Source organism: Grampus griseus, assembly GCF_964374135.1.
Source record: "Grampus griseus genome assembly, chromosome: 3".
NCBI classification, from domain to species: Eukaryota; Metazoa; Chordata; class Mammalia; order Artiodactyla; family Delphinidae; genus Grampus; species Grampus griseus.
This window is the reverse complement of record NC_139019.1, coordinates 163,088,197-163,115,200: the sequence shown is the minus strand read 5'-3', so window position 1 is coordinate 163,115,200 and position 27,004 is coordinate 163,088,197. Positions and strand designations below refer to the sequence as shown.

The following is a 27,004-nucleotide window of genomic DNA, read 5'->3' as shown; positions in this document are numbered from 1 at the left end:
GAGCCTGCGTGCTGCAACTATTGAAGCCCGCACGCCTAGAGCAGGTGCCCCGCAACGAAAAGCCATCGCAATGAGAAGCCCGCGCTCGGCAAAGAAGAGTAGCCCCCGCTCACCGCAACTAGAGTAAAGCTCACGCGCAGCAACGAAAACCCAACGCAGCCAAAAAAAAAAGAAAAAAGAAAAAAATCCTCAGCCGGGTCCCAGAGCCCCGTCATCCTTCACCCTGTCATCATCCGAAGTGACCCCTTGGCTAGCTCAGCGACGGTGGCGGGGGGTGGGGGGAACGTGCAGAATGAAAAGGGAGAGGACCAGGAGGGCAAGCGCCCTTTAAGGGAGCAAAAAATCACAAGAGTTGGACCTCAGGCTGTAAGGCAGGAAAGGAAAAAAAAATCCAAATTTACCTCTGACGGAGAAGCCAGGGGAGGAGCGAGGTTCAGCGGAAGAGTGTTGATTGGGATTAGCCAGAATTGAAAGAGACGGAGGCGGGGCCTGCTGGAGGGGCGTGGGCTGTGATTGGCCAGGAGTAGAGCCGGAGGCCGGACACTGGAAACCACCTGGCCATGAGAGGCCGTGTCTGGGCCGAGCCAGAGCGTGGAGCCTATCAGGGACTAGTCTGCCGGAAGCAGGAGGAGGCCCCAGGCTGGCCGGGTCGGGGGCGGAGCCTGCAGGGAGTGACTGTACGGAAGAAAGCCGAGACCTCTGGAGGATCCTTGACTACCTGTTCAAACCTCTGCTTCTCACCTCGCGGGCGGAGTCTCCATCCTTGTGATGCCTGGGCCTGGGTTCCCAGGCGGGTTTGGGGAAGTGAAAGTCACCAGAGGCCGGGTCTGGCCCAGCTCGTGACCCTGCGCCTTGCGGTCCCGACACAGATTTCTAGACCCCAGCTAGAGCTCTGAGCTCATGGACGCCCTGAGTTTGCTGCTATCGGCCGCGCTGCTCTGGATCCCTGTAGGGACCCTGACCTGCTACGGGGACTCGGGGCAGCCTGTGGACTGGTGAGTGCGCGGGAGCCGACCGTCCCTCCAGGGCCGCATTGGGGATTGCTGCGTTCCTAGGTGAAGACTGGGGTTCCTTCTCTTCTCCCGCTATTCTGTCCATTTCCTAACTTCCAGGTTCGTCGTCTACAAGCTGCCGGCCCACACAGGGCCCGGAGATGCGGCGCAGAGGGGGCTGCGGTACAAGTACTTAGACGAAGACTCAGGGGGCTGGCGCGACGGTGCGGGGCTCATCAGCAGCTCCACGGGGGCCGTGGGCCGCAGCCTGCTGCCGCTGTACCGAAACACCACCAGCCAGGTGAAGACGCCCCCGGCGGAACCAGGGGTGGGACTCTAGGGTGGGCCCGACTTGGGGGAACCTTCAAGTTGCCCCTGTCCATCATCCCCAGCTCGCCTTTCTACTCTACAATGACCAACCGCCTCGATCCAGCGGGTCTCAGGACTCTTCCAGCCGTGGGCACACGAAGGGTGAGGCCAGACTGGGGACTGGGGAAGAGTTCTGGTTTCCCTGTGCATTTCCCCCAGCTAACCCATGAGTTGCCAGGGGGGTGAGGGTGGGCTGCTCTGTCAGGCCCTAGCCATCTGTTTCCTTATTTTAAATCAACACTGTCCTTCCTCTGGACTATGAGAATCGATGGCTGTGGAAACTGAGCTCAGCGGTGGTTCTGACACTGCCCACTGGTCCTGTGGTCCAGGGCCCCCTACAGACTGAGTGTTCCTGGGTTGCACATGTGCTCGCTGGGATGCCTCAAGCAGTCCCCCTGATCTCCAGTTTCTGGTTCAGGTGTGCTGCTCCTGGACCAAGAAGGGGGCTTCTGGTTGATCCACAGCGTTCCGAACTTCCCTCCACCTGCCTCCTCTGCTGCATACAGCTGGCCTCCTAGTGCCCGGAACTATGGGCAGACCCTGATCTGTGTATCTTTTCCTCTCACCCAGTTCCTGGATATCAGTGAGTGGAGACGGGGAGGCAGGGTGAGTCCCTGATTCCCAGGCTAGGATCTTGGAACAGTCCCTCGTTTTCTTCTCCCCTTGCCCTCCAGGCAGACAGCTGACCTTCACCTATCCCCTCGTGTATGACCATAGGCTGGAAGGGGACTTCGCCCAGAAATTCCCCCACCTGGAGGAGGTAGTCAAGGGCCATCATGTTCGCCAGGGACCATGGAACAGCAGTGTAACACTCACATCAAACAAAGGACACGTGTTCCAGAGCTTTGCCAAATTTGGAAAGTTTGGAGATGGTGAGCCTTGAGGTTGACAGTTGGAGAACTTTTTCTGCAGAGGGGGGGTCTGGTGTGTCCATGGCTGAGGGCAGGTCATGGTTAGGGACTAGAACACCTTGGAGTCATAATCACATGAGAGGTAAACAACCAATATACCTGTGTTCAAATGTTGGTGTCTGGCTGTGTGATACACGATTTAACCAGGGCCTCAACTTACCTTTTTGAAAAATGGGAATAATGGTATCAACTTTAAAGGGCTGTTGAGTGGCATGATGCATATAAAGCATTTAGTAAGGGCTGTTAGTCTTAATGTTATAATCCCCCAGATTGCCAGGGATTGATAACTGAGGAAACAGCTCAGAGATGGGAAGTGGCCTAGGGAATCCCTAGCCGTGATCCTCACCCTGTCCATGTCCTCTCTCCATCTTCTGCAGACCTGTACTCTGGCTGGTTGGTGGAAGCCCTTGGCAGTGACCTACAGGTCCAGTTCTGGCAAAGGTCTTCTGGCATCCTGCCCTCCAACTGCTCTGGGGTCCAGCACGTACTGGACGTGACCCAGACAGCCTTCCCTGGGCTAGCTGGGCCAACCTTCAATGCCACAGAAGACCATTCCAAGTGGTGTGTAGCCCCAGAAAGGCCCTGGGCCTGCGTGGGTGACATGAATCGGAACAAAAGAGAGGAGCACCGGGGTGGGGGCACACTGTGTGCCCAGCTGCCCGCCCTCTGGAAGGCCTTCCAGCCTCTGGTGAAGGCATGGGAGCCCTGTGGAAAGTAGAGCAGGGCCTTCTCTCTAGGAAGCCCAGCAGAGCATATAAGAGCTAAGGCTCAGGGGCCAGTTTGGACTTCAGTTTGAATCTATTTAGTCTCTTCCTATCTGTTTGGCCTTAATCATGTGCCTTAACCTCTCTGTGACTCAGTCTACTCATCTGCAAAATGGGAATCATAACACCTCACTCAGGATTGTTGAGGAATAAAAAGAAATGGGTAAATGAGGCTGTTAGTCTTTTCTTCAGGTGGGCACTGGGACTCAGAACAGCACTGCAGTTTGCTGAGGGTCTGGGGGCAGCTGGCACATAGGTGAGACACAACGTGGGACCACAAGGAAGGGCCAACCAAGACTCACCTCCCCTCTTTATGGTAACCAGGACTGGAGTTCCACCCCTCAACAAGCACACAGGCAAGGGGGAGGAAACGTGATGTCCTGCCTTGCTAGGGGAGGAGGGGCGAGCTCTAGAAAGCTCACGCAGCACGGACGCACTTTATTTATATGTGTACATATGTATACAGGCGGCTGTACAGCGCGGGGCCAGTGGCTCCCTTTGCTATGGGCCCGGAGGCATGGGGCAGGGTGCCCCTTTTTTGGTCGGGGCTGCTGGGGGCACAGCTTCAGCAGGGCACCGGGAAGTCAGCGCCACCTCAGGCTTGGTGGTGGGGACCAGGAGGGAAGCAGGTGGGGCTGGGGGCCCTGCACTGCTGGGTACATTCTTTGTTAGGGCTTGGGAGGGGGTCTGGGGCTCTGGGGAGAGCTTGGGAGAGGCAGGTTTGGAACGAGGCCCGCTCAGCGTGGTCCGCTCCTCCACCACCTCCAGCACCCAGCGCTCCCGGCCCCGCGGGGCCTCAGGTGCGGGAGGTGCCAGGGGTGCAGATTCCTGCAACCCCTTGGAGTCCACACTTGGGAGTTGTGGCACCTCAGCCTTGGCCCCAGACCGCACAGGCTCTACGACAATGGGCACCGGGGGCGTGCCTGCTTCGCCGGAGCTGCTGCGCCGGCCCGTCTCGTGTTCCTGCACCGGGCTCAGCGCCGCCTTGGCCACGGCCCTGGCCGCCCCGCCCGCGCCGTCCTCTGTCTGCACGCTCTGGTGTCGCGTGCCGCTGGCGTCCCGCTCCAGGGTCCGGCCCCCGGGGGTCGTCGCGCGGGGCGGAGTGCAGGCCTCGGCGCCACCCGGGGACTCTTTCTCCTTACTCGAAGCCGGCAGCAGCGGGTCCGCGCCCAGGCTCAGGGGCGACTCCTGGCGGCCCAGGCGGCGGACGGCGACGTGCCGGGTCGCGCCGGGACCCTCGACAGGGGGCGTCTCGCCGTCCGACTCGGCGAGGCTATGCAGCGCTAGCTCGCCGTGGAAGTCCTTGCGGAAATCCGGGTGGCCCACCTCGAGGCTGTGTTTGCGCAGCGCGCCCTTCTTGTCGGCGCCCAGCGAGGCTCCCAGTTTCTCTGCTGATTGCACGCGTTTGAGGAGTGGCGAGCGCGGGGGCTCGGCACTCTTAGGGCGCGGGCGCACCACTGGCGGCGACGAGTGCAGCTTGGCCGGAAAGCTCTGCGTCGTGTGAGAGCTGCCCACCGTGTGGCCCGGCAGCGGCGGCGGCGACGCCTGTGTCGGGGACGGCGTGTGCGCTAGCGGCGACAGCGGGATGTTGCCGGCCGACTTGCAGCGCGCAGAGCGGTACTGGCGGTGCAGCTTCGGCGACAGGCCGTGCAGCGTGCTGGGCCGGATGTGGTGCGAGGCCGACGACGCTGGCGAGTTGGGCGTGCTCGAGGCCGGCGAGCTGCTCTGGGACGAGGCGCCTGTGGACGGGCGAGAGAGGACGATGAGCGCCGCGGGCGCCGCCAGGGCACCGACCCGCCACCGCGCGCAGCTCGGCCCCCGCGCAGGCTCAGGGCCTACCTAGGTAGGCGGAGTCAGGCGTGGAGCGGTAGCTGTGGGTGGGCGAGCGCGCCGGCAGTCCGTGCGTGGGCGAGCCCGGGAGGCTGTCACTGGACGACAGCGAACGGTTCAACGACGACAGAGAGCGGCTAGTGTGCAGCAGGTTCGACTGCTTCGTTATCTTGCGGAAGAGGGAGCTACGCTTCTTGCTGGAGGACAAGGAGGGGACCACCTTCCCTAGACCAGACTCCAGAGCTCCCGGCTCCTCCCACTTCAGGACTTCAAGGTACCTCCTGGAACCACCCACCCTTTCTGACCCCTCCCTCTTCAGCTACCACACAGTTCCAGACCGAAGAACTTCCTTTAGCTCCGTCCCACTTGGCTCCTCCCACCTCAGGTCTACCCATTCCTTTCTGACCACTCACAGTCCAAGCTGGAAACACCCATCAAAACAGAACCAACCTTTTTTGGCCGCGTCCACCTGTCTAGCCCCTCCCTCTCCAACTAAACCCACCTGTCAGATTGGGAAAAAATTCACTGAACTCAGCCAGGCTTATCTCAAATCCCCACTCACTCCTTGTCCAGGTCAAACCCACTGATCAAAACAGAAAACTCTCCTGGCTCCACCCACCTCTCCTAGTTCCTCCTACATATAAGGGAAGAAATTATTTCTACTGGCCTGGCATACTCATCCCAGATAGAAATCTCTTCTCCCGGCCCCTCTCAGTCGCCTAAATATAATACATCCAGCAAGGCAGAATCATCTCCTGGACGGCACCCTCTTGGTCCACATCTGCTGGCTCAGCTCTGCTCCCACAGTGCCTTTCCTTCAGCCTAGGAGCTTGGTACATCCTCCTTTCCTGACTCCTCCCGCTTTCCCAGCCCCTCCTTCTCTGTTGTCTTGGTTTTGCTCTTCACTTGGTGGCCCCGGCCACCTTTCCTGTGAATGTCCCTTCTCCTGTCCTCACCTATGCCCCTCCCACGTAAGCCCTGGCCATCGCTCATAAACTGGAGTGTTCCAGGGGCCTGCTGTTTATAGCCCCTCCCACTGCACTTGGCCCCACCCACCTCTCCTGGCCCTCCTTGGCAGAGGGCCGCTTGTTCCTCCGAGCCATTTTGGCCTTGTAGCTGCTGCGCCGCGCAGGGCCGATGCGGATGGAGGTATTTTCGAAGGGCGTGGTGGTCACGGCTACTTTGTTGCCACTCTGGGGGAAGAAAGGGGGAAGTTCTCTGCTGGAAGCTGCTCTGGCAACTCCAACTCCCCGGGATCTCCCCCACCCTTCGCCCCACCCTCACCCCAAGACAGTTGGCGCTCTCCCATGGACTCACCTTAAGGATCAGCTCGACGACCTCAGGATGCACCATGCCATGCACAGGCTCCCCATTCACGTGGGTGATGAGGTCCCCGGCACAGAGCCCTGCCTCCTGGGCTGGGCCCCCCTCCTCCACGTGCTGGGGATAGGGAACCCCACAGGAGCAGAATTAACAGGCTTGGTAACAAGGAAAGCTCCCTAAGCTTATGTGCCAGACACTTAGCTCTGCAGGCACGGTCATCTTCATAACAGTTTATGAAATAACAGTTATTCTCCCCAGTTTACAAATGAAGAAACTGAGAGTCAGAAAGGAAAAGTTACAGAGGAGGGTCACAGAGGAGTCTCATCTAGGTTGCCTGGTTCCAGAGTTTGAGCTGTCCCTCACCCCTGGGGAGGGGGCGGTGTCTCTCTCCCCACTCCCACCGTGGAACACAGGCTCCGCCCATTAGTGCTCACCCAGACAATGTGGTGTACACTGTAGACATCTGAGTCACCCATGTAGACGCGGATAGCACGCAGTGTGAAGCCATACTTCTTGCCCGAGCGTTGGATGGTGATGGGGGAGCGAAGCCCACTGACAGCTGGCGAGTAGTCCCGACTCGGTGAGGAGTCCCGTGAGGACGGGTTGGAGGAGAGAGATCGTGGGGACATGGGGCTGGCCAAGGGTGAGCTTCCATGGGGGTCCACTGCAGACACAGACCCATGGTCAGAGGTCAAAGCCAACAGACACAGGTCTCCCTGTGTCCGCTCCTCCCTCCTCCCAAGTCAAAGTCCCAGAGCTCTCACTGGCCCATCCCAGAGCCAGTCACTGTGGACAAGGAAAATGCACCTGGCACCAATGGGGGCAGCCCCTCCCCTGCCAGGCGGGGCCCAGTGTCACCTGCAGGGATCATGACAGACAAGGCAGTGGCCGAGGCTGACTTGATGACTTTGCCCCCGGTTCGAGAAGGCCGCTTCTCTACCACCGGGTCTCCTGACAGCTGCTGGTGCCGCGCCCGGCGCAGAACCAGGTCATTGGTGGCTCTCAGGCCTGATGGGTCCCCATCCTTCGAGGATGGGCAGAGGTCGCCTGGGCGTGGGCGGTCGGCTGCAACAGAGCAGGTGGGTTAGGGGTCACTCCAAGGTTATAAACTTCTCGCACGCTGTTCCCTCTGCCTGGAATGCGCTTCCCACTTCTCTCCCTTGCTGGATTGTGAATTTCATGGGAGCAGGTAACATGCGTCACGAACAGCTCCTGACTCAGAGGAGTGCTCAGATACGTTTGTTGACTGACCATGGAAAACGGGTCTTCCTCATATTGATGAGAATCCCAGATTGGAGTGTGAAGAGTACACGAGAACTTGCATAAACAGTACAGGCTCATTGAACGCTCATATATGACCCCTGAGGAATTGGGGAAGGCGGCAGGAAGGGGCACTCACTGGCCTCCGGGTCCCCGGCGCTGGGGGTGCCATCCCCTTGAGCTGCCTCCTTGGGGGCCCGCGCATCCAGCGAGCCTGGGGGGTCGGAGCTGGGCCGAGCAGACCTGCGCAGCCGGGCCTCATCCTCGTCCTCTTGGGGGGCGCTGAAGCGGCTGGGCTCCAGCAGCGCCGAGAAACGGCGGCGCGCGCCCAACGGAGGACTGGCCTCCCCCTCCAGGAAGCTGGCCTCGGACGCCGAGAAGCGCTTGCTGCGCAAAGGGGGCGTGGTCAGAGGAGTTACTCCCCTTCAGGTCCAAAAGGACCCAAAAGGACCCAAACCCCAAATCCTGCCCCTGCTCACATCTCCGGGGAGCCCCCTCTCCAGGTCTTCTCGCGCAGGGTCAGGCCACCTAGGCCTTCCCGCTTGCCGGCCACCTTCTCCTCTGGGCCCTTGGCGCTCGGCTCCCGCTTGTTGGTCCCCGCTGCTGCCACGGGGGTCTTGGGCTCGTGCTGCGCCAGCTGCTCCATACTGCTATACACCTTCAAGGACGGATGAGTGGTGATGGAGGCAAGTCCAGCCCCCAGGTCCCGCCTTCCCTCCCGAACCAATCGAATTCCCGCTACTGGACCCGGCCAAACTACGCTCCGCCCCAGTAAAGCCGGGGTCCCAGCCCCCCAATTCTGGGCCGATCCCGACCACCTACAGTTCTTCAGTTCTGGCCCCACCCCACAAAATTAGGCTCCGACCTATTCTAGACCCTGCCCTGCCCAAGCCCTAAAGAATCTGCTCTCCTTCCTGCCCCGCCTCTCCAGGCCCCGCCCAGTTATGTGTGCCTTCGCCCTAGGCAGGTCCTGCACCCCCGCTACGTGCTGTTCCTAAAAGCGAGACGTTGCCCAGCCTCGCCAAGGCCTGGCCCAGCCCCCTCCATCCCCAGGCCCTGACCCCGCCCCTTCCAGATCTAGCCCCGCCCCACTGTGGGTCCTCATTTCCACAACTCTCCAGGCTCCCGTTAGATTCCACTCGATGCCAAAGGTCGGTTCCAAGACATCCAGCGAGGATGTTCCCCCGCCGCCCCCGCCCAAGCCTCATCACTCCCCGATTCTCACCGCCTCAGTAACTTCTCTAGTCTGAGACCTTGGGCCTGGACCCTGCTCCCCATAGCCTCCTCAGCCCCTGGCCACTTCAGGCCCACCTCCATCCCGTACTTAAACACAGGTCCCCCCTCCCGACGGTCTCACCTCACCTCTGTCCCCGCCTGGCCTCACCTTGCTGAAGCGCGGGGAGCAGGAGGAGAACTGGCGGATCTCCACGGGCTCCTCCTCCGTCGTGTCATCCTCGTCATACGAGTTCACATGGTGATACCTGTCTGAGCGGGCTGGAGTGGAGGTGTGGGTCGTGACCGCGGGCATGGGTCCACTCCTCAAATCACACCCCCACCGGAGCCAGGTTCGGGTCCTGCAGGCCCGGCCACGCCCCTGCCCCTTTCTCGGATCAGATTTAGGTCCTGCCCCCTCGCTGGGTCCCCGTCCCACTCTCTGAGGCTTCGTCTAGCCCCGCCTCCACAGAGGCCACATCCCCAGATTGCACCGAAGGCGCTCTCCACCCTGGCTCCGCCTCTGCCAGCCCAGACTCTTGCCTCGTGCCGCGTCCTAGCACCGCCTCGTAACCTAGGTCCAGTCCCAGTTTTAGAACTTACTCCTGTCCAGGCCCCACCCCTACCCCAGCTTCCTTTCTTACCTTCTTCTCAGACTGAGCCCCGCCCCTATTCCAAGCCCCGCTCCCGACACAACTTCAGCCCTCTCCTCTCGTCTAAGGGGCTAGTCTCCTACCCAGCTGCGTCCCAGCCCAGGCCATATGCAAGTGCCCCCTCAAAGGATCCCACACCCCGTCCCCGCTCACTGTCAAAGTAGCTGGTGTCATCCTCGGACTCCAGGTGGGGGATGAACTCGGCCTTCTGCCTCAGGAGCCCTGTCCAATCCAGGTCTCGAAAGAAACTGTGCTGCTTCACCTCAAAGGCACCGCCTGGGGAGGAAGGGGTGGAGGGTGTAGGGGAGGGAATTCTTGCGACAGCTATGGCCAGCCAAGCAGCCCAGCTCCCCACCCATTTTCTGGCCCAGGGACACGGCACTTGGAGCCCTGCTCCCGGACAACAGACCCCCCCAGCTCTGCGACCCCTTACCTGCCCCTAGCCGGCCCAAGGGGTTGGTCTGCAGGAGGCTGGATATCAGGTGCTGGGCATCCGTGGGCAGGGCCTCGTCCCCCTCGGGCCACAGGATGTCATCTGCAGAGCAAGGTGTAGGGCTGGGGTTCGCTTTTGGAGTCCATGAGGCCCCGGGCCAGCCCATGTTTCCATGCCCCCTGCCTGCCCACCGCGGAGGCACGCACCACTGATGACCTGTCCAAAGAGCTCTTCAGGTGTGTCTCCAAAGAAGGGCACGCAGCCCACCAGGAACTCGTAGAGAATGATGCCCATGGCCCACCAGTCCACCGGTTTGCCATAGCCCTGGCGCAGGATGACCTCGGGTGCGATGTACTCTGGGGTCCCACACACCTGGGGGCAGGACGTCAGCCCACGCCCTGGCCACAGGAGGGGCCTCCCGGGGGAGCAGTGCCCCCCGCCAGGCCCTGGGCCCCACAGTCCTGCCGGGTCACTCCACCCGAAGTGACCCCCACTCCCGCACACACACCTGTTTGTCCAGGAACTCCCGGGCGTCCTTCTCAATGTGGCCCTCATATAGGTTGGTGGTTAGGCTCATAAGCCCCATCTTGGAAAGGCCAAAATCCGTAAGCTTGATGTGCCCCATGGAGGTGATAAGGAGGCTGCAGAAACAAGCTGAGGGCTCAGCGGCGAGGACCATCCACTTCACTCCTGGCCCTTCCATGCCAGGGCCTCCCGAGGGGCAGGGAAGGAGTGATGGGAAAGGTCAAGGCTCACTTGTCAGGCTTAAGGTCGCGGTGCACGATGCCATAGTTGTGCAAGTACTCGAGCGCCAGCACTGTCTCAGCGAAGTACATGCGGGCCATCTCCACAGGTAGCGCCCCAATGTTCTTCAGCAGGGTGGCGCAGTCCCCCCCTGGGGGTGAAGGAATAGGCCCACGTGAAGAGGGAGGTACCCCTGGCTCAGAGCTGAGCACTCAACATGCACCGTAGTACCGGGTCCCCATCTCACATTGCCCCAGTTTTATAGCTAAGGAAAACTGAGGCTTCGATAGGGGTCTCCCTCTCCCCAGCTTGCACAGGGACTGCCCTCTACCAGGCTTCTCTTGCCCTCTTAGCCATCCTCCAATGTCAGTATAATCAGCTGATTTTACCCAGGAGGGGACTGAGACTCAGAGAGATGTTGGGTCATGCAGGGAGTTGATGGTAGAGGTAAGGTTTGGTTTGGGCCAAGGCTGCCTGCATATCTACTGAGTTTAGGCCCTTGATCTGGAGTCTGAAACTTGAGGGTCCGGGGACTTAATATATAAATTACTTGCCCCCACCAGAGTTACTGCAAACAGCATTCATATTTTAGTCTCCTTCAGTGTCCATTTCTCCTTTTTCTTACAAGGGCCAGATTTCCTTCCCGGTTTAACAGCTGGGTCAGCATGTAACCCAAGTTGCGCCAATGACTTTTCCCTATTTTTTCACAAAGATTACTAAGCGCATAGAATGTAAACCGGAATCTGTTGGATAGTAACCCCACTATATCAGGGCCTGTTTAAAGGGAAGTCCACAGAGCCAAAATATGGAGCGATTACTAATGACATGATTTGAGCACCTAGATACAGCCATTCCTGAAGGTGACATGGATTTTTTCTATCACAAGTCAATAAATTTCTTTCTTTCCTTTTTTTTCCTCTTGAGCCAGGTTTATCTATGTCAGAAACTGATGAATCAGACTTGAAGCCGTGCCCTCTGCAGTGGAAGCACGGAGTCCTAACCACTGGACTGCCAGGGAATCTGAATTTGGGCACCAGATAATCCTGACACACACTTATGCAGAGAATAAAGTGCCCATGTGGCCATGGTCTTCCTGAGCCTTATATCCCTTGTTGCCAACCTCACTACATGAAACAACCTTGTCTCTTTTGGCTTATTTTTCTTGTTTATTGTATGTTTATACAGACTTGAATGTTACCTACATGAGGGAAAAGTGTGTCTGTCTGGGTAACCACCAGCGCCCAGCACAGCATGTGGCATGAGGGAGATGATGAGGGGACACCTGTTGAGTGACTGAATGCTCAATTAAGGCTTGGAAGTGGCACAGTTGTATCCCTGTGAGATCATGTGTGTGTCCTAATAACCATAATACATGTCTGTTTGGATGATAGATGGATTAATGTTGGGGATGGATAAACAGATGAAAAACCTATACAGTGGTGGTTGGATGATCGGATGGATGGCAAATGGACAGATAAATTGATGGATGAATTGTGGATGAATAGATGGATTTAAATAGCTTGCTAGAGAAAATGAGATAGCTGCTAGAATGGAGGTTTGGATGAATGAATAAAACTAAGAACAGTAAATGGATGGATGGAAAGAGGGATGGATAGCCGATGGATTAATAAATAGGTAAACAGGTATTGGTGGAGAGATGGATGGTAAGTAGTTAGGTGAATAAATAGATAGATGAATGAATGTCTAGATATAGAAAAAGATGGATTGATGGAAAACAGATGTACAATACAAGCAATGAACCCTAATATAAATTACGGACTTTAGTTAATAATTATGTATCAATATTTGTTCATCAATTGTAACCAATGTATCATACTAATACAAGATGTAAATAACACGGGAAACTGGGGGGAGGGGGAAGCGAGTATGTGGGAACTCTCAGTACTTTCCAATCAATTTTTCTATAAACCTAAAACTGCTCTAAAAAGTGAAGTCTATTAATTTTAAAAAATAGATGTAGGGCTTCCCTGGTGGTGCGGTGGTTGAGAGTCCGCCTGCCGATGCAGGGGACACGGGTTCGTGCCCCGGTCTGGGAGGATCCCACATGCCGCGGAGCGGCTAGGCCCGTGAGCCATGGCCGCTGAGCCTGCGCGTCCGGGGCCTGCGCTCCGCAAGGGGAGAGGCCACAACAGTGAGAGGCCCACGTACCACAAAAAAAAAAAAAAAAAGATGTAATATAATATTGTAAATCAACTATACTTGAATAAAATAAATAACAATGTAATGGATAAACAGAAATTTGGATGGACAAACAGACGGATAATCAAATGGATGGATGGATGGAGAGATGGCACATAGATATATGGATAGAAAAACAGATGGATTAGCAAATAAATAGATGAAATGAAGGAAGGGTGGATAATTGGATGGATGTATCTATATTGAGAGAAATGAAGATAAATCAATAGATGGCTGGATATAAATAAACAGATGGAATGGATGATCAGTGACTGGATGGATAAATGGTTGGATAAACATACAGGTGGGTAGTTAATTTGGTGACTGGGACTCAGGCAGGCCACCCCCAGCAGCCCTGACTAGCGAGCATCCCCTCATCTTCCCTGCAGCCCTGCAGGCAGCCACACCTTCCACATATTCCATGACCATGCAGAGGTGGCGCCGGGTCTCAAAGGAGCAGAACATGCCGACCACAAAGGGGTTCTCAGCGAAGGTGAGGATGTCGCGCTCCACGAAGGCCTGCTGGATCTGGTTGCGCAGGATCAGGTTCTGCTTGTTGATCTTCTTCATCGCGAAGCGCTGCCTCGTTTCCCGGTGCCGCACCAGGTAGACGGCGCTGCAGGGGGAGAGAGCGAGGACCGGCCATCACCTCCGAGACACCCGGCCTCCGCCACCCTCCCCCCGCCAGAGCCCCGGGTGGCTCACCCGTAGGCACCATTGCTTATGAGCTTGATGGTCTCGAAGTCATTCTCTCCAGGTGGTTTCTTAGCCTTGCTGCTTCGGCCCTGCAGGGGAAAAAGGGAGACCACTCCATCATCATCATGAGACTGGCACTCTTGTTATTCCACCTAACACATGGGGAAACTGAGGCACAGAGGGGGTGGGTGTGTCCTTCATCCAAGTGCCACAGTGAGGGAGTAACAGAGTCAAGACGTGAACCCAAGACTGGCTGACCCTGAAGCCATATACTGATACCTAACTTCTCTCCATTAGGAAAGAAACCTACAAAATGGCTAATCACTCTAATATATAAAGAGCTCTCAGACATCAACAAATAAACTAACAATTGAAGAGAAAAAATAGGCAAGATATGTGAATTAGAGTTAGAGCTCTTAACCATGTGAAAAAATGTTAAACCTCACATATAACGACAAAAAGGCAAACTAAAACTACCTCAAGATACCATTTTGCACTCAGAAGATTGGCAAAAAAAAAAAAAAAAAAAAAATCCAAAAAGCTGACACTCTGTAGGTAAAGCTGTGGGGAAACAGATACTTTTATACCTTGCTGTTGGGAGTATAAATTGGTACAGCCCCCATGAAAGGTACTTGGGTGTATATCAGAATTACAAATGCATGTTCCCTTTAATCCAGCAATTTCACTTTTGAATTCATGCTACAAATATGCTTGCACATGTGAAAAATGACCTATGTACTATCCTGCTCATTGCAAGACTGGAAACAATCCATACACAGGAAATTGGTTAAATAAACACGAGGGGATATAATCTAAAGGAATATTGTACCGTTGTTTTGTTTTGTTTTGTTTTGTTTTTGGCTGCATTGCGCCACATGCAGGATCTTAGTTCCCTGACCAGGGATCGAACCCATGCCCCCTGCAGTAGAAGCATGGAGTCTTAACCACTGGACTGCCAGGGAAGTCCTGTACATTTTAAAAATGAGGAATATCTCTGTACACTTATTAGAAAGTTCTCCAAAGTATTTTGTTAAATGGGGAGGGGGGTAAGGAACAATATTACTGTATGCTTTTGTGTAAAAAAGGGGACAAAATATAATCATATTTGAGGTAATAGGGATATGGGGGACAAGAATGGGTATAAGATTTTTCACTGTATGTCTTTTTAAAAAATAATATTTATTTTTCTTAGGGACAAGAGATTTATTACATAAATATTTCACGAAAAGATCTATGAGATATAAAAATATTGAACTCTACACTCCTAAAAATGTAGCCCAAAAGAGTCTGACACAAACATTGACAGAATTACAAAGAGAAATTACTCAGAACAAGAATTTAACACATGGCTCTCAGAAACTATCAGATCAATCCGGCAAAAAAAAAAAGATGAATAGGAAGATGGAAGATTTGAATCACTCAATTCACAAGTTCGATTGAATGGAATTACATAGGATCCTACAAACAACAATTAAAGATAAATACCTTTTTAGAGTTTTAGACTTTTGAGTGATGTCATTCCATTACCTATTCAAAAAATTAAACAAATGGCATGTATAATGAGATTCAAAAAAATATATATATATATACATATATATATATATATATATGACAGGTGTGTGTGTATGTATGTGTGAATTCATAGACACAATTTGAAACAAAAGTCACAAATCCAAATGCCTTCATGGGCCAGGCATACCAGGTGAGAGCCATGGGTGGCTGGGGTGTGGATACCCCATATCATAGGCCAGCCCCCACTCAATGTCAGCTGGTTCCATCACAGTATTGTCAGAACTTCTAATTTTTCAAAAAGGCACAAACCCAGATTCTAATTTTAATCTTCTGATTTCTATATTTTGTTTCACATTTTTGAAAACACTAGGCAGCTCAGAGAAAACACATGCATGACCATTATGGTGGGCAATCTCCACCAGATATGTGGAACATCTACCGAGTGTGGTTGGCCTGGGGGGTGGAATTATAGTAATTTTTACTATGCTGAGCTGTTAACACACAGAGACACTCAACCCACTCAAAACTCCATGCAGTGTTCCTCAAGAAATTAAAAATAGAATTACCATGTGACCCAGCAATTCCACTCCTAGGTATGTACCTAAAAGAACTGAAACATTTGTTCCAACAAATACTTGTACACAAATGTTCACAGCAGCACTGTTCACACAATAGCTAAAAGATGGAAACAACCTAAATGTCCATTGATGAACGATGGATAAACCAAATGTGGCCTATTTTATTCAGCCATGAAAAGGAATGAAGTACTGATTTATGCTACAGCAGGGAAAAGCCTTGAAAACATTATGCCAGACACCAAAGGCCACAGAGTGAATGATTCCATTTATATGAAATATCCAGATTCAGCAAATCCATAGAGACAGAAAGATCTAGAAAGCAGATCAGTGGTTGCCAGGGGCTGTGGGGGAGGGAGGATGGGGAGGAACTGCGTAATGGGCACAAGGTTTCTTTTTGGGATGATGAAAATGTTCAGGAACTAGACAGAGGTAATGGCCACACAACATTGTGAATGTAGTAAATAACAATGTTATGTGTATTTTACCAGGAAAAGAAAAAAGCCTATGAAGGAAGAGCTATTATTAACCCATTTTAGAGTTGGGGAAACTGAGGCTCAGAGTGGGGACCAAGAGGTCCACCCAGCCTGAGGACAAAGAGCCAGGAGGTGAGCCCCGACCAGTCGGGCCAGACCAGAGTGTTGCCTGCTGGGCCACCTGGCCTTACCTCAGAGAGGTCGTCCTGCTCAGGTGTGTTAGAGCCGCCACTGTCCTGTTCCTCCAGGTGTACCACATCTAGGAAGGGAATGAGAGTGAGTGGAGACTGGGGTCCCAGCTGGTTCACCCACAGTCCCCTGCAGCCAGCAGCCAGCACCTGGAAAGGGGTCACGGGTGAGGCCCAGCTGGCGGATGATGTAGCGGGGGATGTCCGTCTTGACAAGGTGGCCCTCCTTCGCATGGCCCTCGGCTGCCTCCAGCAAGTGGTAGAACTCCTCGGGGTTGAATTCCTGAGGCAAGGCAGGGTGCGCTCAGGGTGAACTCCAAGGTGTCCCAGCCAACCCCTCCCCAGTCCCCCACCAACTGCCCCCCGCCCATGCCCAGCCCCCTTACCAGGCACTCCAGCAGCCTCGCTGGGCGTGAAATGATAATGAGCAGCTTCTTCACCAGCTGAGTGACAAAGGCCACCTCCAAGCTCTCGGAACGTTCATAGGCCTGGGGTGCAGGGCATAGTGGGGGTGTGGTTCACAGGTGCCTTTCCTGAGCCAGGCTTCTCTCCCATCCCCACAGGAACGGACAATACTGCTGCTGTTGTCCCATTTTACAGATGAGTAAACTGAGGCCCAGGCCACATGGTAAAAATAATCATTATTGTTACAGCAAACATGGTCCTAAAACCTTCACTCACTCAATTCATCTTCAAAACAGCTCTATAATCCAGGCCGAGTTAAAAATCCCTCTGCCTGGCATGCTCTCTTCTCAGATCCTTGCATGGCTTCCTAATTCTCCTCCTTTAGGTCTTTGCCCAGTTGTCAACTCCTCATGGAGGCCTGCCTTGAACTCTCCAATCCAAAATCACACTCCACTACCTGGTAGGACTCTCAATCGCCGTTACTCTACTCTCCTGTTCCTGTTTTCTATCAAACAGGCCACGTATTAATTTATCTATCATGCCTATCAAAGTCAGGACTATGGTGAGGCAAATGAGGCAGTCACCTTGGACACCAAAACCCTCAGTCTTCAAGATAACTAATATTTTAATGCACTATTTGAAAAATCAAAATTAATGCAGAAAAAAATGATAAGCAAAACTTATTTATTTTTTGGCCGCAAGGCTTGTGGGATCTTAGTTCTCTGACCAGGGATTGACCAGGGATTGAACCTGGGCCCTGGAAGTGAAAGCACCGAGTCCTAACCACTGGACCGCCAGGGAATTCCCAGAAAAATTTAAATAAGGACAGGATCCCAGAGGGCTGGGCCAAACCATACTGGAGCTTGAATCAAAAGGAAACGTGTGGGACCGTCTCTACATGTTTTTATGTTTTTCAAATGATTAATGATTTTAATGAAAACAGTATTACTGATTAGTTCGTTTCCATTAAAACCAGGAAAGTTAAATTATAACAAATTTTGGTTTAATTATAAATAAAATATTTAAACTTAATGTTAAGTTTTAACATACTTTTTCTTTTCAATAATTAATGCTCTGAAGAGGGAAAAAAATCACCTGCCTCATCCTAGTCTCAGTCCTGATGCCATTTGAGGAAGTAGCATTTGAGTAAAGATCTGAAGGAGGTGAAGGATGTTAAATTCCTGCTTCCTGTTTGGGGGGTTGGGAGGGATAAATTGGGAGATTGGGATTGACATATACACACTATTGTATATATAAAATAGATAACTAATAAGAACCTACTGTATAGCACAGGGAACTCTACTCAATACTCTGTAATGACGTATATGGGAATAGAATCTAAAAACGGAGTGGATATACGTATATGTATAACCGATCCGCTGTGCTGTACAGCAGAAACTAGCACAACGTTGAAAATCAACTATACTCCAATAAAATTAATTAAAACAGTGAAAAAAATAAAAGAAACTTTTACATTATTACTGTCAATATCACCAAATTATGTGAAAATCTTGGTTATAACAATATAGTGATTTTGATGAAATAAAGGCAAAAGGTGCATTTTGTGAAATAGATACGTGTATATATAAATTCCTGCTTCCTCCATCAGACCTAGAGCGGGGCTTTAGTCTTTCTCCTCCACCCTTCAATCCACACTAGCCCCTTGGCACGTGGCAGGCGCCCCCTGAGTGGATGTGGGATGAAGGAAACTATGGGGCCATTGAGCCTGATTTGGGGGTTCAGAGCCTGAGGTGTGGCCGGCCTCCTGGTGCACTCACGTCCTGCAGCAGCTTCTCCAGGTTTTCCTGCAATTCGTAGAAGTATACGGTGGTGATGAGGCCGTCGCGGGACTTGGTCAGGCAGTCCCGGGCCAGCTCGATGATCTGGTGGTGAATGAAGCTGAGCACGCCGTCGGCCAGCGGCAGCACGCTGTCAGGTTCGTAGGCGCGGGCGAAGTCGCGCAGCTTCTCTTCCATCTGCGCGGTGGCCTGTGGGAGGGACGGAGGCAGGGCCGGGATGCCGGCGCGGGGCTCAGCCCAGAGGCAGTGGTTGCCAAAGCCTGCACGGCGCGGCGCCGGCCGCCAGGGGGCGCGCGGAGCTAAAGCGAGCGAGGGCTCCGGCCGCCCCGCTTCCCTGCAGCCGCCCCCTGCCCCGCCTCACCTTCGGGAACCTCTCCTTGTAGACATGGTTCATCATCACGATCTCGTTGTCGTAGGAGGAGGGGGAGCGCCCGGGGCTGCGGAGAGAGAAGCCCATCGCGTCCAGCCACTTTCCTCCAAAACTGCAGACAGGCGCCTCGCAGGGCATGAGCCCCCAGACCCACCAGCTTGGACGGGGAGGGGGATTCAGGCCCACCTGAGGCTCCGCGAGCGAGGCCGCACCGCAGGGGAGCGGCGGCCACCATCCTCATCCGTGATGCTCTCGGTGCTGCCGAAGTGTTTGGAGAGGAAGTGGAGCTCGTCCACGGTGGGCTGGTAGGGCAGCTGGTGCAGGCGCTCCTGGGAGGAGCAGGAAGACTGGGGGGAGGGGCGGGGCCGGGGTCAGAGCCACCACGTTCCCCCACAGCTCGGGACCCTGGTCTGGGAACCCCGCGGCTGGCGGGCCACTGAGCAAGGCCAGAATCTGGACCTGGCTTATGATCCTTGGATCCCAAGGCCCAGCTTGGGATTCCTGGCAACAGAGGGGGGCGGGGAGGGGGCAGGGACAGACACAGATGAGAACAGTGACACAGACATGAATGTGGCCCGAGGGAACCTGTGAAAACCTGAGTCAAGTCTCATGCCTCCTCTGTTCAGAACTCTCCATGGCTCCCACGGTACTCATGGTGAATGCCTAAGTCCTCCCCACAGCCCACAAGGTCTTGCAAGATCTGATCCTGTCTCCTTGCCATCACCTCCTCCCACTCTCCCCCTCACCTGCTCTGCTTCAGCTGCACAGGCCTCCTTGATGGTCCTTGAACAAACCAGACACACTAGTGCCTCAGGGCCTTTGCACTGACTGTTCCCTCTGTCTGTGACACATCTACTATGGATCACTTCTCCTTCAAGTCTTTGCTTTAAAGTCACCCTTCGGGAGGCCTCCTCTGACCACACGGATCATTCCCTCTCCTTGCCCCAACTCGTTTCTTCTTGCTGACTTCTTATCTCATTACTTACTACTGTACATCTTTATGACTTATTTGTTACTGCTGTCTGCTCCTCCAGCGCAGGGATTTGGTTCTGTTTGGCCCCAGTCAGGGCCTGGCATGCAGTTGGGGCAAACACAGACCCACAGACATCAGTGGAGAAACACAAGGACAGCCACCTGATTCTGCAGGCAGGATGATCTTTTTCAACATGATATCACTCACTTTCTTGCTTAAAACTCCCCAACCCATCATTATCTATTAATCTTTTCAGTGCACACAATCTATGACCTACAGAATCAGTAGGTCAGACTGAATTTTTAATTTAATTTAATATAAAGCAAAACAGCCTTTCTATGGCTTCCCACTGCATTTAGAATAAAATCTACCTCACGATCCTGGCCAAGAAGTCCCAGCATGAGGAGGGTTGCTGCCTGCCTCACCTCCATCCCTCCACTTCCAACCCAAAGCTCCAGCCACACAAGGCTATTTTCACCTTTCTAAATGTGAAAAGTTCTCTGTTGCCTCTGGGAGTTTGCACATGCTGCTCCCCTTTGCTGAAACACCCTTCCCTCCCTTCTTCCACCTGCCAACCCCCTGCTGATCCTTTGTCTTGGCTTCAAGGCCACCTCTTCCAGGAAACCTTCTTTAACCCTCCTTCCAGCTCAGTCAGGTGCCTCCCCTCTGCTATCATCCCCTTGCCTTATGCTACCCCCATCACAGCTCCGACCACCCCAGCACCCCAAGTTATAAATGCCTTCTTACTGATCTGTCTCCTCCCATGAGGGCTTTGTGAGTCCTTGGGCCCAGGCCCAGCTTGTAGAGCCCCACACACATGACAGTCATGTGATAAAAGTCTGCTGAACATCATACCAATATATGGAGGAGCGAACCAGAGAGACATGTAGAAAAGAGGGCAGATGGAGAGAGAGACTTTGGGTACTGCAGTGGGGGAGCAAATGGACTCTGGGTGAAAGGGGTGTGTCCTGGCCCTGGCCAGCTGCAGACACTTGGGCAGTTGGTTTAACACATGAGCCTTAATGTCATTATCCGAGGTAAGTAAAATAATTAAAAAAGTAAAATAATTAAAATAAGTCCGAGGTAAGTAGGACCCCCAAGAAGACATGTTGAAGATGGAGAACAGGACCTTGGAGGGGACTTGGAACTCACTAAGGGATGGACAGATGACACCCTTGGAGAACAAGAGAAACCCAAAGCTCTCATTTAGGCCAGTCCAGCCAGCCCCCCGCGGCTCCCACCCACCGGCCCCGCCTGCCACACTCACCGAGACGGTGGAGCTGGGCGTGTTGGTGCCATAGCCAGACGAAGGGAGTGAAGCCAGAGACCAACGGCGTCCGTCCGCCCTGGAACCCAGCCGACATGCTCAGAGGCCGCCAGGCCCCACCAGACAGCCCCATTCCTCAGGGTGTGAGAGAAACCACTGGCCGTGGCCAGAGCAGGAGGTGGGGGAATATATTTGCACTCTGAGATTCCTGAAGTCCCCCAGAGTCAAGGAGGTAAAGAGAAAGTCTTCCAGCCAGGTACCCGGGACCTGGAGTAAAGATCAGTCTTCTCTGCTCCTTCCCATTTATACTCCTCTCCTGTCAACCTCATGCCAAACAAGCCCCCAAAGTGAAAAAAGCCCACTCAAGGAAGTCATCCCAGAGGGACCCCAAAAGATGACCGCTAGAGGACCCCCATGAGAAAATTCTCAGAGGAAGATCACTTGGGTCTTTTCAGAGAAGAAATATTCCTTCCTCATACACACACACACATGCATGCTCCCATAGACACAATCACTCTCGTGGCTACACCCATTAGTATTACTGTTACTAGTACGGTTGAGTTCACACACTGAAAGTCACACACATTCACACCACGTGACTCTTCAACACAGACACTCACATGCATTCACTGTTCCATACATGGACCCAAATATCACATGTTTCCAGGCTAACACACAATCATACATGAAAAAAGAGACGTACAGTCACATATAGACATATATACTTACAGAGACCTGGTACTCACACACTCTGACATACACACACACTCCCCCACACACTCTAGACTTTCACATTCACGTGACACACATTGAAGACACCCTCACGCAGTCAGTCACACATTCAAACTCTCAGCCACACACTCATTCACACTCCCACACAAATTACATATTCACATGGAGACACACATGGAGGTACATGTTTCCTCAGCTATTCACACACACATTTACAACCCTAGAAGTACACAGTCACACACGTTCACTCTCACACGCTGATACACACCCATGGATACAAAAACAGGCATGGGCTGCCTCCCATATTCACAGCCTCACAAACTCACACACATCCCCATCAGCACACAGATTGCACACTCACGTGTACACACACTCCCATGCACTGGAATCCTCTCTCCAGGCAGTGACCTCGCTCAGCTCACCTGCTTCCCAGCTCACCCTCCATGTAGGCAACCACATCCGGCCCAATCTTGGAGCCCTTTTCTGGCTCCCTATTGCCCTCAGCTGAATTCCACGGTCGCAGGGAATCCCCACTCTTCCAAGGGAGCCGTCCTCTGTCCCCACAGTCTCCTGTGACTCGCACCCCACAGCTTTCACCAGCCTTTGCGGTGACCTGCGTTGCCTCCCCAACTCAACTCCAAGGATAGAGAAGGGATGTGGTTCACTCCATATCCCAGGTCTCAGAACACAGCAGTTGTTCAGACGTTTTTAGAATGAATAAAGTTCAAAAAACAAAGAGACCCACCCAAACACCCTGGTGACTCCTCAAAGATTCCCCCTCAAAATTCAAAGAATCTCTCTTTCTCCCCCAATCTCGACAAAGTCCCCCAGAAAATTCATCTTAGGGACACTCCAGAAACCCACAGAGACCCCCGGAGGGAAACCTGAGATTTCTCCTCTTGGGCCCTCGAGAAATAGCCCTAGGGGCCCTCCCCCACGTCAAGGACCAAGTCTTTCGATGGGCATCAAGCAGTCTGCGCTTGCGCACTTCCTCCCTGCTTCCCTGTCCTGTTGCTATGGAAACGCCTGGCCTGGAGAGCGAGGCTTGGGAGACTAAGACCCAGGCCCCATAGCGCAAGCGCTTTCACTCCGCGGCAAAGGAAGCTCCGCCCCTTCCCTGGTTCTGAACTGGTGGTTGGCCCCGCCTTCTTATAGGTCCCGTCCCTAAGACTGGGTGCCTGTTCCCGCCAGGACGTTGGGGCACTCTGCGGGTCCCTCAGGCCTGACTCGGGTGCAATTAGAAGGGGAACAGATGGTGGCCCAGACGGTGGGTAGGGAGGGTATGGCCAGGGTTCTGGGGCCCTGGGGAGAGGGACTCACCTTCGGGACGAGGCGAAGGAGAAATGGGCGGGGGTGTTGGGGGAGAAGTTACGGGGACTGTCCAGGGGACTGCTACCTGTGGCGGAAAGAGAGGGATCTTCAGGCTTGGGATAGAAGGCAATCCCATCAAACCTCCTGATCCTCAAAGCGGGTTCCAAACAGCAGCTTGTCCCCTCTTTAGTCTAATCCCACCCACGTATGGGTGGACCGCTCCCCTTAGCTGTGGCCCTGCCTCTCAAAATGTTTTGGCTACCGAGTCAGCCCAGCCCCTCTCCAGGCCGATTCCGTCTTTTTCGAGGTGGCCCCGCCCCTTAGGTATGGCTCCTCCTTTCTGCTCCATCCCCTTTCCAATCAAGCTCCTCCTGGGCCTCCGCCCACAAATGCCCGTCCCCCTGCGGACCGGCCAAGCCAACACAAGATGGCTCCGCCCCTTGTCCAATCCCGGTCCTCTCCGTCTAGACTCTGGACCACCACTCCTGTGGCATGGACACACCCCTCGCCTGTGACCACGCCTCCTCTAGTCTGGCCCACAAACCCACCACCTGTCTCACCCAGGTGTCCAGGCAGTGGGGAGTGGGGTCGCGGCAGCGTGGGCGAAGTGCTGGTCAGGATGAGACTTTTCCGGTTACTGGTGCGGCAGCTGCGGGGAAGGCGAGGCAAGGGACCGGACCCGGCCGTAGCCCAGTGAGTTTGTGCACCCAACCCGCGGTCCTCCCATCTCAGATCCCCACCTGTCTCCCAACTGTGTGTGCTTGGATGTGCTCCCAAAGGACTGCTCAGAGGAGGAGGCAGTGGAGGCTTCGGTAGGACTGTGTATGGGAGGTGATGCGTATGTGTTGTGTATGTGCAAGACTCCTGGTGTGGATCATGTGTGCCCATGCATGGCACAGTGTATCAGTCAGGGGTGATAGTCATGTCCACGTGATACTAATGGAGATACTGAGTGTCTGTGTGTCTTTGGGTCCTTGCGTGACATTCGCTGTGTGTATCCAGGTGTGGCACCCGTGTGTGAATTCAGCACTGGGAGCATCCTAGTGTGACATCATGTGTGACAGTCCTTGGGTTTATCTTGTGTGACATGACCTGTGGCTTTGTGTGTCTATATGACACAGTGTAACGCCACTTGTCCATGGCTAGATGTGCCACTGTGTGCTGTAAAGTGTGCGTGATGCATGATTTCTGCTACGTGTCTGTCTTTGTGTAGCAATCTGAGTCTGTATGAGATACTGTCCTTGTGTCTGAGTGTGACATTCACCATGTGTGTTCCCGTGTGGCATCTACTGTGTGTGAGTTTAACACCCTGTGACACTGGGCACGTCTGAGCATACCACTGTGTGTGACATGGATGAAAATGAGTGAAAACCTGTGATATTGTGTGTGTCTCCGACTCTGCAAGATTCTGTGTCTGTTATTCTATCATCCGTGTGGCACAACATATGACATGCTTAGGTGATATCGTATATTGTGACATTGCACGGATGTCATTGCCACACATGTGTCTGTGTGCATTTCAGATGGCACAATTGTGTGTGTGAATCACCAGGCATGTGACATCTTACTGAGTGTACACTACACTGTGCCTGTGGGCTTACTTGTCTGTGTGATGCTGCGAGTGTCCTTGTGTGTCTGTGTGTGCCTCTGACCTATGGCCACCATATGGCTGGGTACGCGTGGCGGCTCCCGGGTGTATCTGGGACACTAGGGCTGTTGTGTGTGTATGTGTGTGTGACATCATGTCCTGAGTGACGCTATGTGTCACTATTTTTCGTATGAGGCTGTGTTCTTTGGGGGGCGGTTGTGCTATGATAAAAGCCCCCCCTTTCATTCTGCCCCTCAGGATCCCAGCTTCCAAAGAGGGACCCTCCAGCCCCTCCATTCTCTTCGCACACACCCCCCTCCCCGGCTCAGTGACTGAGCATATTCGCGCGGCCAGAGCACGCGGCATGGGGGTGGGGGGAGGCCAGGCTGCGGCTATTGTTCTGAGGGTGCTAAGCCCCCCACCCTCCCCTTCTTCCCCTACCCTCACCGGGCTGCCGGAGCCCGCAGCGCCATCAGACAAAGGCGCCTCAATCCCCCACCAGGCGCAGCCCCCTCCCCCCGCGGCGGTCCTTTCTAGCGTGCAGTCCCCCCAGCCTCAGCCCACACTGCCCTCCATTCAGCCCCATCCCTGGCAGGAAGGCGCGAGCGAGCACCTCTGGCGCAGCTGGACCGGGTGCAGCATCCCGGGCCCCGCCCTGCAGCAGCAGCCGGAGGGCGGTTTTGGGGGAAGGGCCAGGTCAGGGTCTGAGGGATCGGGGGTCTACCTCTTGGTGCGACGGAACATACTGCCGCCAGGGAAGGAGGGCATCGAGAAATTGGAAAGCGCGGTCCAGAGAGAGTCAGACATGACCCGGCGGCGGCGACATGGTGGCAGGTGCGGCAGCGGCGGCGGCGCGGGGAGCAAACGCGCGGGGCGGAGGCTGGAGCCGCAGCGGGCAGGGTAGGGCGGGGGAGGGGAAGGCCTGCGGCTGCCGCTAGCCAGGAGGGGGCGCTGCAGTGCACCAGCGCGTCTGGCCCCGCCCGCGCGCCCGCCTGGCGCCCCCACCCGGGCCGGAGAAGGGGCGGCCAGCCCCGCGCGTTTCTCCCCAGGGCTCACCTGCTGCTTTTCCGGGGCAGGGGCAAATCTTTCTGGAAGGCAAAGGAGCAAAAGGATAGAGGTCAGCGGGGACCAGCAGCCACTGCCCAAAAGCCCTGTCAGCCCCCTGGAGGGGTAGAGGTGGGATGGGACAGGTCCTTCATCAGCATGGTCACCTGCGCCCTTGGCCATGAGGTGAGGGCTGGGCTCCTAGGGGAAAAGGGTACCAGGGTGATTCCTCTCCCGACCCCCAGAGGCCAGCAGATGGCCCCCTATAGGACTCCCGAGCTGGCGTCTCAGTATGTGTTTGTGCAAATGAAAACATCCAGGAGTCGTTATTTGAAAAATATTTCTTGAGCACCTACTGTATGACAGGCCCCGTGCTAGGCACTGGGGACACAGCCGTGAATGAGACAAAAATCCTGCCCTTTGGGGACTAGCATTGAAAGGAAGGAAGCAGACAACCAAGATTAACATAGAAGTGAATGAAATAATTTTAGACAGAAATAAATGTTATGAATAAAATTAAGCAAGGTGATGTGATGGAAAATGGCTAGAAGGGGGACATAATAGTTACAGAGGCCTGCTCTGTGGAGATGATTTTTAAGTTTGTTGCTGAAAAATAAAAGTCAGCCCTGGTAGGCTCTGTGGCGAGAGCATTCCGGGTAGAGGGAATTGCAAAGGCCTGGAGGTAGGAATAAACTTGGCATGCTCAAGCATGAAAGGGTGAATGACTGGATGGATGAATGAATGACTCCTCCACACCTCAATTGTTCTACCCCACTCTCAATCAGATTCACAGAGTTGGGGTGGGGAGAGTTAGGGTGGCTCAAACTGAGATTTGACATGGGAATCAGGTGATGGCTGGGTGGTCTTTTTCAGTAATGGCAGTGATAATAATTGGTAGGTATTGGGACTTCCCTGGTGGTCCAGTGGTTAAGACTCCGTGCTTCCAATGGAGGGGGCGAAGTTCAATCCCTGGTCACGGAAACAACATGCCACGCAGTGTGGCAACAAAAAAAAAAGTTAGGTATTAACTCTGTCCACATCACAAGAAGGTTGCATTCTGTTTGTCAAGCACACAGGAAACCACTACAGGGACCAGAAATTACAGAGGTCTGGACGCTTTTCTGAGAGCACTGGGGAGAAGGGTCATCACCTTCCACCCAGTTCTGTGTCCACAGGCTAAGGTGAATAAAAGGGATTGGGTAGGGCTGCAGGCAGAAAGATTCAGGTTAGGGTTCCAAAAGCCCTTTGGTGGGGACTCCAACAAGGGAGAAATGAGGAGTGTTCTAGGATTTTTCTAGAATCTCTGATAGCAGAAAGCCCCGGGTTCAAATCCCAGTTTTGCCACTTATAACCTTGGCAAATGACCTTCCGATAGTCC

At 54.0% G+C, this 27,004-nt stretch overlaps 2 protein-coding genes across 2 annotated transcripts; one reads left to right on the top strand and one right to left on the bottom strand.

Moving 5' to 3' along the window:
- The first annotated feature begins 668 nt into the window (after nucleotides 1-668).
- Nucleotides 669-3,194, top strand: DNASE2 (deoxyribonuclease 2, lysosomal). Its single transcript, XM_082652083.1, has 6 exons — nucleotides 669-995; nucleotides 1,113-1,293; nucleotides 1,385-1,463; nucleotides 1,780-1,944; nucleotides 2,036-2,233; nucleotides 2,650-3,194. The coding sequence occupies exons 1-6, from the start codon at nucleotides 901-903 to the stop codon at nucleotides 2,988-2,990; spliced, it is 1,059 nt and encodes a 352-aa protein (XP_082508209.1). The 5' UTR covers nucleotides 669-900; the 3' UTR covers nucleotides 2,991-3,194.
- Nucleotides 3,195-3,537: 343 nt separating this feature from the next.
- MAST1 (microtubule associated serine/threonine kinase 1) lies at nucleotides 3,538-25,389 on the bottom strand (the record flags this gene model as incomplete). The annotated part of the gene is made up of 26 exons (XM_082649755.1): nucleotides 3,538-4,775; nucleotides 4,876-5,063; nucleotides 5,923-6,059; nucleotides 6,184-6,306; nucleotides 6,624-6,853; nucleotides 7,048-7,254; nucleotides 7,589-7,836; nucleotides 7,929-8,107; nucleotides 8,834-8,943; nucleotides 9,468-9,590; nucleotides 9,748-9,849; nucleotides 9,954-10,119; nucleotides 10,256-10,388; nucleotides 10,504-10,642; nucleotides 13,098-13,306; nucleotides 13,396-13,475; nucleotides 16,141-16,208; nucleotides 16,288-16,420; nucleotides 16,524-16,625; nucleotides 18,321-18,530; nucleotides 18,703-18,778; nucleotides 18,898-19,058; nucleotides 20,952-21,030; nucleotides 23,004-23,079; nucleotides 23,555-23,643; nucleotides 25,307-25,389. 26 exons carry the CDS (start codon nucleotides 25,387-25,389, stop codon nucleotides 3,538-3,540), a joined length of 4,689 nt encoding a protein of 1,562 aa, XP_082505881.1.
- Between the last annotated feature and the right edge of the window lie 1,615 nt (nucleotides 25,390-27,004).

Bases quoted from the DNA above. Each gene is read 5' to 3' on its own strand.
- DNASE2 (XM_082652083.1), top strand. From the start codon at position 901: ATGGACGCCCTGAGTTTGCTGCTATCGGCCGCGCTGCTCTGGATCCCT. The intron at 996-1,112 runs GTGAGTGCGCGG...CCTAACTTCCAG, and splicing joins TCGGGGCAGCCTGTGGACTG to GTTCGTCGTCTACAAGCTGC. The intron at 2,234-2,649 runs GTGAGCCTTGAG...CATCTTCTGCAG, and splicing joins ATTTGGAAAGTTTGGAGATG to ACCTGTACTCTGGCTGGTTG.